Source organism: Armigeres subalbatus, chromosome 3 (assembly GCF_024139115.2).
Source record: "Armigeres subalbatus isolate Guangzhou_Male chromosome 3, GZ_Asu_2, whole genome shotgun sequence".
NCBI lineage: Eukaryota > Metazoa > Arthropoda > Insecta > Diptera > Culicidae > Armigeres > Armigeres subalbatus.
Window position 1 is genome coordinate 177,505,029 of NC_085141.1, and position 13,625 is coordinate 177,518,653.

General features: G+C 41.5%; 1 protein-coding gene and 1 long non-coding RNA gene across 2 annotated transcripts; one reads left to right on the plus strand and one right to left on the minus strand.

Moving 5' to 3' along the window:
- Positions 1-473: 473 nt before the first annotated feature.
- On the plus strand, positions 474-11,671 carry LOC134219982 (mitochondrial import inner membrane translocase subunit TIM14). The gene is made up of 3 exons (XM_062698904.1): positions 474-619; positions 673-912; positions 11,267-11,671. The coding sequence occupies exons 1-3, from the start codon at positions 617-619 to the stop codon at positions 11,378-11,380; spliced, it is 357 nt and encodes a 118-aa protein (XP_062554888.1). The 5' UTR covers positions 474-616; the 3' UTR covers positions 11,381-11,671.
- On the minus strand, positions 2,391-2,963 carry LOC134219983 (uncharacterized). The gene is made up of 3 exons (XR_009981734.1): positions 2,901-2,963; positions 2,755-2,801; positions 2,391-2,506 (listed from the first exon to the last, which is right to left on the minus strand). It is a non-coding gene; the product is annotated as an uncharacterized LOC134219983 (long non-coding RNA).
- Positions 11,672-13,625: the final 1,954 nt, after the last annotated feature.

Sequence of the window (13,625 nt, forward strand, 5' to 3'; positions counted from 1 at the left end):
ACGCTTCCGCCGCGTTCTTCGCGCCAAGCTGTTATACGACGTGCGCTGCTCTGTGACCACTGCAACCAGTACTGGAAGCTGCCGCTGCCTTCAAGATGGCTGAGTAAGGTCTGTGTTGAATGCTGAAAATTTAACTAAAGAGGAAATTTGGATGGTCCCATGGCAGAATACCCCAGGGGTACGGGAATCAAAGGTGTATACGTAAAATAATGTATTATTATTATTAATTAAAATAAAAATGATTTTAGATTGACTGTCATATGTTTTAATTATCAAAATAAACTAAGTTGAGCAACCTTACCGACTTTCAAAAGCAAATCCATGCATAAAATTGCAGGGGTAAAAAGTACACATTTTACTTCTGTTCTAAAAATACACACTTTTTACTTGTAAAAAAGGAGTAAAAAGTATGCCGATTTTGACGTATGAGCAGTATACTCTTAAATGAGTAAACGAAATTTACTTCTTTTAGGCGTAGTTCCACTTTTCCACGATTATGCGTACTTTATAGTTCTAAAAGAGTATATTCAGATTACCGTGTAGGATCACATCGGTTGTTTATATTTTTTTCCGAGAGATTGTAATTTCGTAACAAATCGTTCCGGTTTCATTTAAAATGGTAAATTTTAGATTTGTTTTTATAGATTCAAACTTATTGTTAAATTATTTCAGACCGGCTCGATAATTTTGGCGGGGCTCGGTCTTGCTGCCCTCGGTTTCGGCGGACGGGCTCTACTGCGGCAGATGCCGAACGCCGCCAGCAAGATGCAGGAAGCGCTCCAAAGTCTTCCCAAATTCGATGCGGAATCGATGGCCAACTCGAAGTACTATCGGGGCGGATTCGATCCTAAAATGAACAAACGGGAAGCGGCGCTTATTCTGGGAGTTAGTCCGTCAGCATCTAAGCTAAAGGTAGATAATGTTTCGATTTTACCCCGTGAACAAGGGTTCGCCCATAAAATAGTCAAGCTTCTAGGAACAGGAGTTCGAGAAGCCTGATTCTCACATACCTATACACTGACCCCACATATATAAGTCAAAAACAAAAAAATATTAGTAGCTCCATTGTGCATGTTAGTAAAATGAAAATGACTCTTTTTAGTGCGTGACCCTTGATTCTAGGGTCAGTTTAATTAATGCTAAAATTGTACATACTCATGATTATCAATTATGGTCTTTTGCCAAGGAATGAGACTACCCACAAAAGGAATAAAATTGTATGTGTACTCCGTATCTGGGTGCGAAGCAGCTTTAAGCTGCAATATTTATTAATATTAGCTTAAGTAGTTACAACATAATTGAAATACCTACATAATATAAGATCTACCACGGTCACATTGTTAGCTACAGGCAAATCCTGACCCAACGAATACCTTCCCCAATATCCAACTCCGTGGTACTTAAGAGGGTGTCGCTGAGTCGGGGGCCTCTCGTTAAGTAAGTACTACATCAACACTTCCTTCCCCTCCTAAGTTACGGTGAAGATGGGCGTGGCCAGAAGTAGTAATCCTCATGCTTTTGTGATTTTTATCCTAGATTGAAATCAACCCATGAAATCCGCCTTTTGGTAGGCAATTAATTTGTCACTTTATACGATCAATCGCCATGGGAAGTTGAGTTGTACATTTATCTCGTTTCAAATACTGGAGTCTGACAATATTTCCTTACGACTAAGGAAGGGGAAAAATCTCACTGCAAGTGGATTATTCTGTTTTTTTTTTGCCTTTCGCGTATACTAAGTATACGAAAAGGTTATAGGATCACTCCAAAAACGATTTTTTGATAGAAGGCTCGGATACCCATAGTGTTATATACCAATCGACTCAGCTCGACGAATTGAGGTGATGTCTGTATGTGTGTATGTATGTATGTGTGTGTGTGTTTTTTTTCTTCCTAAGCAATGGAGAGGGAATCTGCTCAACAGACATCCTGGGTTGTCCAGGAAGTGCAAGGTTAGGGATCACCTCCAACAGCAAACGAGGGAGGCAGGACTACATCCCCGACCAGCTAAACCGTTTCCATTGCCGCCAAGCCCATAGTCCCTTCGGTACAACCACACTCAAAAAAATACACACGCGACTATAAAGTGTTTCGCCCTTTGATTTGTCCTACTGGTCAAACATGTGAGACTCGAGTGTGAAACACTTTCAGTAACTCACCGCGCAACATATTAGTTTCAACAGCTAAACACTTTCGAAACAAGTGTTGTTATACTTGATAACAACAGTTTTTCGCATTGTATTTAAAATGCTATGGTATTGAAATCGAAAAGTATTGCTTTTTGTTTAAAACTGTAAAAGCTTTGAAAACGAATGTTTTAGCTGTTCAAATCCCATGTTTTTAATATTCTTATTATTTTCTAGAATAATATAAAAACCTGTTTTTGGGAGAATAATTATAGTTTTATTTTTTTATTTAATATTTTTACCATGATACACATTTTTATTATGTTCTCAATCCGTTGTTTTTGATTATTCCTTCGGTTCCGGATAATGTTTGCAGCGTACTGTAAAGAAATGTGTAATTTAATTTAGTTATTATTTAAATGATAATCGCTAATCAAAATGAAAACAGGAAAATGGGGGACTATTGATGTTATTTTTTTTTCTAAAGGGCTAATAAGACTAGCGCACTATAAGCGAAATTAGGTTTAACCGAGGGTTTAACTACGGATTGCGAGAAAAGTCCACCATCGATAGTCCCCCATTCCAGTTTTCCACTTGAACAGCAATATTTTAAGTGAATCATATGTACCTTATATACAGCCATGTTCCTCTGCACCCTGACAATAGTGATTTTTCCTGTCGAAATAATAATAATCATAAGCATCATATATGGACAAATATGCAAAATAATTTATAGGTTTCTATGATGGATCACATTTTATCAATTGTACTTACCTTTTTCACTGAGAATGTGGATCGCTCTTCAAATTTTTTACTAACCGCCACTACCCGCATTTTTTTTTTCAAAGTGGAACATACTTTATTAAAGTGTAAAGCACTTTCGATTGTATGGATTTTACTTTAATGCCCTTGCCATCAAAACAACAGAATTCGCTTTATTACCAAATCTAAAACGATTGAATCGAAAGTGTTTTACACTTCGAAGTCACTGTTTCTGACTAGTAGGGCGAATCTATGTGTATTCCACTTTAATGAAACAATCATCACACTTGATGTCGGTGAGTGACTGATAATTGAGTTCTCAAGTGTTTTAACTCTTGAATTCAAAGGGTAGAACAGTTTAATCTGGGAAGATATTCCTTTTGAATCAAACAGTGGACCTACATTGACATCTATGTGTAAGAATTCTTTAATCGAACGTTTAGATTATTTTCAGTGCAGAAAGTAATGCTTCAAAGGGGGGCCACTGCACAACGCACCCTCGAGGTTAGCTGCGTGTCCTTGCAACACCGCACATCGTAACTCGCTTTTTTAGAAGAACACCATGGTATCGTGCCAGCGCGTTGCCGGCTTTCCAGGTGGCCTTACCACGTCCTGTGTCCTCGGAAGGTGGGAAGGGTCGACTTCGCGCCTGCTTCCCTCTGCACGACTGGTATCAAGAATGATGATGCCGCGTGCACCCCAAATTGACCTTTCTGCGATAGGGCCTATTCGCCAACACACATAGAGACTTGCCGTCGCAGTGCCTACGCCTGCCCCAGTCTTGAGGAGGACCCCTTTCCGTCCTCGGGCTCGGAACCCGCCCGGTTGACCGACGCCGCGAAAGCGACGATACCATGTTGTTCTTCGCGCGGCCACTTGTTCGATGAAAGGATCGAGTTCAACCACAGAGCATGACCACCGGTATGACCCATGAAGCCGACTCCGATCCCTTGGACCACCTCTTATTTGCGCCTGAACTAGCCATCCTTGAGTCCACGCGCCACCTTCTATGTAGCTAAGAGACGATTTGGGCGATAGCCGATAAAACGGCGTTCCAGCCAACTTCATCTTTACACATCCTCCGAACTAGGTTGTCCGGGGTAGTGTCCAGACCACATGTGGCAAGCATGTGGTCACGCATTGCGCGAAACGTGAGCACACTGACAACACGTGTTCCGCCGTTTCCTCTAAACCTGCGCACACCAAACACTCGGGCGAGGCCGAGCAAGCCAGCTGCGTTACCTGCACTGTGATTTTGCAGCACGCTTAAACGCCGGGCACTTCGAACCCCCATAGGGTGCTTGCTGTTCACAGCTTTGCTGGAACAAATCAAGCAATTGGGTCCTAAAATGAAGAACCGATATTCGATTTTATTTCAGGGAACGATGAAGTTAATCATCCTGAACGCGTCAGTTTTTCTTTTGACTCAAAAATTGAAAGGAACATTGTTTAATTTGAAATTAAAAAATAGATGAAAAATGGTTCCTCGACATTTTCGGTCTTGTTTGACGTAAGGATTCAAACGCACTAGCAAAACACCGCAGGGCACTTGACTCAACCTTTGACAGTTAATATATGGGCCTGACGTTTTGGGCTGATGGTTGATTCGTTCTGAAATGTTGCACAGGCCAATATTTGCCTTAAAATGTATTAAACATAAAAATATTATTTTTACTGATTTAGACTTTTACCAGATTTTTTATAACATCGGTTCAAGTATTCTTGACCGATGCACTATCGTTTGCAACCATAAACGAGGTAGGGCTTTAGGACCCAATTGGGAGGGTTCGTGCAGCATTGTGCCTTATGTCCCTCCAATCCGCAGCGTCGGCAGAGCTTGCTTCTGTCAGGGCCTTTGCATTCCCATTGCTTGTGCCCCGGTTCCAGGCAATTGAAGCAAATTTGGGTTGCTCGTATATACCCACAGGGCACACCGACCATCCCACCTTGACGCTCCCTAACTTGACTACCTTGGAGGCGTCCGCTGCAGATAGCCGAACCAATGCTACCTTGTGTCCCGTAGTCGCCGGACCTTTCCGTAGTCGAACGGCTGCAGTGGGCTTCTCCACTTCACATTGTCGCCGCAGTGCCGTGACGAGCTCTTCGACTTCGGTGATCTCGTCCAGGTCTTTAACCCTTAGATTCACCTCCGTCGTGAGTACCCTCACCTTGACCGTCTCGCCTAGGACTTCCTCCGCCAACTTCTTGTAGGCGGCGCCCTTTTGCGAAACGCCTCGCTTCAGCTCGAGGATCATCTCGCCCATGCGGGTACGTCTTATTCGACGTACGTCGGCGCCGAGTTCACCGAGCTTGACGTCACTCCTCATCGCCTTCAAGACGTCCGAGTACTTGGCCTCGTCCGCCGTGATGACTAGGGCATCGCCCCTGGAGCGATTGGCGCCTACCCTTGACTTCTTGCTACCCTCATCCGCCTGGGCCTTAACTGATCTTTGTTGATCGTAACGTGTTAATGTTGTAGCGGTTAAATTATCCTAGTAAACGCGTAATAGGGTAACTGTCCTATTTTGGACCGCTAGAGGAAGTGCATCCCAATATATGCTTATATCTATCACAGGTTACAGGTTCGATTACAGGTTCGTACTATTACAATACAGGTTCGATATGGGCGGAAATGACACCATTTCAAAGATAAAAGTCTTATTTATAAAATAGAAATTCGAAATGAGCTTCAGTTATTGATAAATCACTGAAATTCGACATTTTCTGAAATGGAAATATTCTTCGTTTTGGACAGTGCAACATATTTTGGACCCCCAAAAGTACACATTTTGGACACCCCCAATTTAGTCTCTTCAAAGTCGAATTTCTAATTTACTCTGGCCAATTGAGCCGAAGCCAAGTCTTATCTTTCGATTGGCATAAATCAATGAGAAGATTCCTGCGTTTTAAATTCACAATTTCGACGTGCGTCAACTATATGGAATTATTGACAGCTAACACTTAGACTTTAGTAAATCAAAACTAACATGATGATCTACCAGCGATCGTTGGCCTTCTGGAAATTTCCACGGTAAGAACTCATTTTTGAGTTCGGATAAGATTGAAAGTCCCATTTATCGGGATTACCGTTCTTTTTTAAATTCACGATCTATAGTCTAACGATCGGACATTGTCGAGAAAGATTGAAACACGTTATATTCTGACGAACGATTCAATAGTAATAAGTTTTATTTATTCTTAGGAGTACACGGTAAAACAGAGTAAGTCAATTGTCCACACATATAACACGTTATGTCAATAAAAACACTCAATACCCCACGTCAATTACTTACTCCTAGCATGTCACGCAGTTTAAAATAACGCAATCGCGCAAGGCCTTTTGTCATTAAATCGGCAACCTGATTATCAGTTTGCAGATATTTCAACCGAACACGTCCTTGTTGTATAAGCTCTCGCACGAAGAAATGTTGAATTTCAATATGTTTCTAGAGATGTCATAAATTAATCGATTACTTCGATTAATCGATTCATCGTTGTGATAATCGATTAATTTTGAATCGATTATTACCCAACGATTAATCGATTCAATAATCGAGAGGAATCGTGAGTAATCGATTAGTTACTAATCGATTAATCAGAATTTTACGACATCATAAGGATGTCGAAAATTAATTGATTATTTCGATTAATCGATTCATCGTTGTGATAATCGATTAATTTTGAATCGATTACTATACAATGATTAATCGATTCAATAATCGACAAGAATCAAGAGTAATCGATTAGTAACTAATCGATTAATCGGGATTTTACGACATCTCTATATGTTTCATTCTTTTATGCTTTCGGGGTTCAACAGTAACCGAAATGCACGACTGATTATCTTCATTAATCGTAACAGGCTTCGGAACTGTCACACCAATAGACGCCAATAGATTGATGATCCACATCAGCTCACAGCTTCCCTGACATAACGCCATCAATTCAGCTTCCGTACTTGATAGTGCCACCGACGACTGCTTTCGCGTTGCCCATGTAACCGTGGAACCATGTAATTTAATGACGAAGCCAGAAACGGATCGCCGATCGTTGGGATCGTTTCCCCAGTCAGCATCTGTAAACGCTTCCAACACTTCTGCTGCCTTGTCACACCCATACATTAGCTTGACGTCACTAGTACCCCTCAAGTATCTAAGGATTCGCTTGAGATGTACCCAGTGTTTTTCACTTGCTCCGCATTGAAACCCAGCAAAATAGTTGACCGCCGCACAGATGTCCGGTCGTGAGGTGACCATCAGGTACATCAAACAGCCAACCAGCTCACGGTACGGCTTGTCCGTGAATAACTCCGGGTTTTTCTCCTTTTCAAGTCGAAGATTTGGATCCATGGGAATGGCCGACGCCTTGCAGTTTTCCATCCCAAATCGCTCCAGAACGCTTGAAACATAAGCTCGTTGGTCGATCGTCATGATTCGCTTGTTCCGATCCCGACAAACGTTCAATCCAAGGAAACTCTTTATTTCGTTCAGGTCCTTCATCTCGAACTCAGCTGACAACTGTTTCTTGATTTTCTCGATAGCCTCATCCGAATTGCTCATTAGCATAATGTCGTCAACGTAAATAACTACATACGTCACGACTCCTTTCGATGATCGATAGTAGAGGCAAAAATCATGTTCACTACGCTTGTATCCAAGATTGACAATAAATTCGTGGAACCGCTGATTCCAGTTCCTGGACGCCTGCTTCAGGCCGTAAATGGCTTTATTTAACTTGCAAACCAGATCCTTCCCCTTCTCAAAGCCTGCTGGTTGTCGCATGAATATCTCCTCTTGCAAGCCACCGTTGAGAAACGCACACTTGACATCCATTTGATGGATACTCCAGTCTTCGTGATTCGCCAATGCTAACAAGATCCTCAGCGTTGACATTTTTGCAACCGGCGAGTACGTTTCGGTGAAATCGAAACCCGGTCTCTGCGTGAAACCGCGAGCAACCAGCCCTGCTTTGTATCCTTCAACGATACCTTCACTGTTTTTCTTCATTTTGAACACCCATTTATTGTCAATATCATTCTTCCCAGCAGGACGATCAACTAATGTCCATGTTTTGTTCTTCTCAAGCGATCTAAGTTCTTCTTTAATGGCTTCCTCCCAAGAAGGCCAATCACTTCTCTTCTTCAGCACACTGATATCCGCCGGAATGTTATCGACAAATTCTTCGGCACATAGTGCGAATACCGACACATCCATGTCATAGTCTTTCTGCCAAGCAGGAGGGTTTACTACTCTTCCACTTCTTCGTGCTGACACAGTGTCGCAAGGTGCACTCGATGATTCGCCTTCGCCTTCGACTGCATCATCAGCTTCTTCACTTTCAGTCACACTTTCACACTCAGAAAAATAGTCTTCTGAATCACACTCTTGTCCGCAATTGTCACTAACAGTTTCTGGCTTATCTTTTTGCTCAATAATAACACATTTTTCGGGGGCAGTCGATAGATCAGTCTTGGACTCACACACACAGTTTGGAACTAACACTTCGTTAAAAACAATGTCCCGAGAAACAAACACTCTTCTTCCATTCCAAACTCTGTATCCTCCAGGTACATATCCAACGAACACGACTTTTTCGCTCTTTGAGTCAAGTTTCTTCCGTAACTGTTTCGGTATGTGGGCGAAACACTCGCTACCGAAAACACGCAGGTTGGAAACGTCCGGCTTTTTACCATACCATGCCTCGTAAGGCGTCATGTTTCCAGACACTGCTACACTCGGACTGCGATTTAGTACATACACCGCTGTGTACAGCGCTTCTCCCCAGAATTGCTTCCCCACACCGCTTGCTAGTAACATCGCACGCACTTTTTCAACCACTGTTCGATTGAGCCTTTCACTCACACCGTTTTGTTCAGGTGTGTAAGCAGCAGTGGTCTCCAAACGTATTCCCTTGTTCTTGCAAAAAACTCTCACTGCACGACCAGTATATTCTCCCCCATTATCACACCTGAATCGAGAGATTTTCGTACCAAAATGCGCACTAGCCATCGCTTCGTACTCCTTCAGCCGCTCAAGTACCTCGGCTTTCGACCGCATTAAGTACACAACCGCCATATGTGTAAAGTCATCCGTGAAGGATATAAAATATCGAAAACCATCCCATGATCTCGGTGTGATAGGCCCACACACATCACTGTGGATGATTTCTAATGGTCGACTAGTACGTTTTTCTGTGCGACATTGGTACGGTCCGCGGGTCTGTTTGCCAATTACACATGACTCACAAAGGATTTTCAAATTACACTGATTAACACTGTCAACATTCATCCCTTCCACCATGTTGCTTTTCAGTAGCTTTCTTAGATTATCTTCTCCTAAATGCCCAAACCGGTGGTGCCACAGTTCCAATTTTTGACTGACTTTGCCAACCATTGCATTAGAGTCATAATTACGTTTGCACTCGAAATCCATACTGTAAAGCTGTCCGTGCTGCCTTCCCGTTGCAACGACTTCTCCTTCACTTTCGACCGTGATGCAGCCCTCAAAGAAGATAACTCTCTTACCCGTGGACTCAAGTCGACGCAATGACAACAAATTGAACGACAATTCGGGAATGTAAAGCACATCGTCCATGTTTATATTGATCACTTTACCTTCCACTACGGATAATGCAGTAACTCGACCTTTCTTGTGAGCAAAAGATTCACGCCAGTTTTTGCGGTTTGCACTGTCACTGGTTTATCGAGCTTTTCCAGACATTCAAATAAACTTTCTCGTTACACATATGATCCGATGCTCCGCTATCCAGGAACCACTTTGCACCAACCGCCATACTCGAAGCAGCAACGGACAAATCCGCCGCAACAAACGCCACCGATTTTGACACCGCATTTGCCTTCTGCATCTGCTTCTTTCCCGTATGTTTACCATACGATCCATTAAAACTATTCTTCGGACACTGAGCTTTTCTGTGCCCCACCTCACCGCATGAAAAACACTTAAACTTCAACTTAGTTTTCCTGCGAACGCCATATCTTCTGCTTCTGTTTCCATCTTTTGACCCCTTCGCTTTGCTTCTACATCCAGATACTTCTTCCGTACAAGATCCATCGTCAAATTGTCCGACACCGCCTCCATGGCTGTCGTGACCGCATCATACGACGATGGCATTGTGAGCATCATATGACATATGATATCCTCCTCCTCCATTCTTGCACCAGCACCTTTAATTTCCCGGACAAGCTGGTCAAATCTCAGGAAATGATCCTGCAAGCGATCACTCTCATCGAATCTCATGGAAAGAAGTTGGCGTTTCAACAGAAATCGATTCGTTATACTCTTTCGCTCAAACACGTTATGCAGTCCTTCCCAAATTTGTTTTGGACTAACTTTGTCCTTGACATATTCGAGGTGACTGTCAGCAATTCCTTGAATCAAGATGGAACGACACTTGTTGTCTTGACGCATACGAGCATCCCGTTTGATTTTATCCGCTGCCTTAACCTCATTCGTCGCACCTTCGGAAGTATTCCAGAAATCTTCTTCTTCGCCAGCCTTCTCAACACAATGGAGAACCTCTAGCTGCTGTAGGTACGCCTTCATGCGAAAACACCAATTATTAAAACCCGTACCGTCGAATGGCTTTATTCGCAAAAACTTCACGTCGTCATCCATCGCGCGGAAAACTGAAAACCGAACGCTAATTACTTTCCCGAACAACTTTACGTTTATCAAAATCGAATTTATGCTGGGCACATAACCTAACGATCGGACATTGTCGAGAAAGATTGAAACACGTTATATTCTGACGAACGATTCAATAGTAATAAGTTTTATTTATTCTTAGGAGTACACGGTAAAACAGAGTAAGTCAATTGTCCACACATATAACACGTTATGTCAATAAAAACACTCAATATAGTCTAGATTAAAGACACCATAAGCTTATAGTGTCTTTAGTCTAGATTTTAGTTGATATGCAACAAAAAAGAACTGCCGTATTGTAATTTAGAAAAGCATGCTTGCTAAGATGATATTGAGTATCTTTCTTAGGATGCTAATTGCTCCTGTAGTTCCGTCCTACCCTATGGGGCCGTACACTAATTACGGAAGCAAATTTTCTGGGTTTTTCAACACCCCCCCCCCCCATGTAAGATTTTTCCCATACATTTTTTTTATTTATATGCAGCGTAAGAAAATGGCAGACCCTCCCCCCATAAGTGCTTACGTAATTAGTGTACGACCCCTATCTGTTTATATAAACAAGTTTAACATAATGCAAGTAAAAGGAAGAATTGTAAAACCTTTTAATTGTGTAAATTTCGTCTGAAAAATAATAATTCATGTTGTAGTTATCGAACATCTAGTGTAGCACAACTTAAAATTAATTGGTTTACGTATATTACTGAAAAATTTCAGATTAAAGATGCTCACAAACGAATTATGCTCCTAAATCATCCCGACAAAGGAGGGTCACCGTATTTGGCTGCCAAAATCAACGAAGCTAAAGATTTTATGGACAACACCAAATAATTTAGTATATAGTCAGCGTTTCTTAGAAGAACCTAACAAAAGCTATTAGAACGGGGCATATGCGAAATGGCTGTATTCTCAAAATTTTGCGAGGTTTTCTTACAGTATATCTATGTTTTGTACAAGAGGCTAACAATTTCGTATGTGCTCATTTCTTATTCAGATCGTGGTATGTTCTCATACAGAATTGTTAGAAAATCTAGCATCCGCTGATGTATCAATCACAGTTGTTTTGTAAATATTTATTATTATTGAAACGAATGTAAAATATATTTGACAAAGTGCAAAGTATTTGACTAAATTACACTGGATTCTGTTTTTACACGATTTACACTTTCTCAATTTTGCACGCATCCTAAATATTTAACGCATATTATTAACTATAGATAGTGGAATATATAGATGAGCGAAGATAAATCCTCTGTCTCCAAACGAACTGTCAAACGTGTCTCCAAACGAGCATGACGTCACTATTTCAATGGAAACGTTAAGGGCTGTGACGTCATATGCGCGTGTGCACGGGCAAAAAAATCGACTCAGCCATGCTTTCGCTCATCTATAGATTCTACTATAGATAGTAGAATCTATAGATGAGCGAAAGCATGGCTGAGTCGATTTTTTTGCCCGTGCACACGCGCATATGACGTCACAGCCCTTAACGTTTCCATTGAAATAGTGACGTCATGCTCGTTTGGAGACACGTTTGACAGTTCGTTTGGAGACAGAGGATTTATCTTCGCTCATCTATATATTCCACTATCTATAGATTCTACTATCTATATTATTAACCATGTGATTTTCCTTTGAACTATTTAGGATTTTTTGAAACATGTTGCAATGATTTTGGTGGCAAATTGAAGTCACACGATCAAAAACACGAGCAAAAAAAGTGTAAAAACAGAATCTTGTGTATTCCATCCTGTATTATTTTTTGTTTGCTTTCGGTCCTGATGACATCCTTTAAATTCTGGTGATACTTTCTACCATAGAAACATTCCAATTCATGACAGGATTTTTTTTAAGTTACATTTATACTGCCCCAATTCACATAAGAGTTGTGGGCTAGTTATGCGGTATTAGAACTGCTTCAGTAAACCGTTAGAAAAGTCATAAACGAATAACGCGCATCACAGCATGCCATGCGCGACACCACAGCCCAAGCGCATCATAGTAGGCGGCGACGAGAGCTCGTCCTCTTTCAGATTTGGCAGCCCAACAGGCAACAGGTGTTCTTTGGTTTCATCCGCGATTTACAAATGATAAAGTCTGTCGGTCAGACCCCCACAAGAGTTTCTGTTCGATTCTTAACGATTGTTTTGCAATAAGTTTTGAATTGCACCCTTTGAAAAAAAAAACTGAAACGAGCAATGCCAACACAGAGAACAGACATGGAGGCTCAAACATTTTGTTGAAAACGTGTGTAAAACTTCTCAGCGTCGCCAACGCAGACTGCGGGACATACAAGCTCAATCTTACCAAGCGATGGAGTTAGATTACACTACGTAAACAAGGTGATACCATATACATAGGGACAATTCGGACTGAACACTAGCCACCACTAGCGCTAAAAAGAAAAATACGGCAAATTTTCACAAACATTCCTAGCACACTAGCACCGTGCAACTCCCCGACATACTTCGAAATGACCAGTACAAAGTTTTACACAGCTTCCCGACATAAGATGAACGTCTGTTCTCTGTGATGCCAATGCGTATTGTACTTTCAGTTGAAAACCAAAGTGAGCGATCGTGACAATTGAGTTTTCTAGGAACTTTTTTCAAATGGGCGTAATTGATTCTGACCTTAATTTTTGGAAAGACGATTGTGCTCTTAATTCAAATTATTTTGGTCAACTAATGTACCCAACAGAAAGAATAGATTGCGATCTATCAGGTAGCAACGTCAGTTGAACGAAATATGCTGAATAGAGTGGGTAGGAGTCGTTTTAAACTTCAAGGTCAAATACAGTTACGCCTATTTGAAAAATGTTCCTAGTTTTCTTCCATTTCTTGATGTCGCAACTGCATCGCGACTAGTGAGCATCTGTGCCACCGCCATGCGACATCATGCAAGTCGCGACGCAGTTGCAACACACAGAAATGGGAATAAACTCAATTGTCGCGAGAGCTCACTTCGGTTTTCAACTGGAACTACAATCAGGGACGGTTGATAATCTCATAAATTAAATTATGTTCTCAAACCAGTTGAAGAGCGGAAACAATAGATGAGGTTGGATTTTGTAATC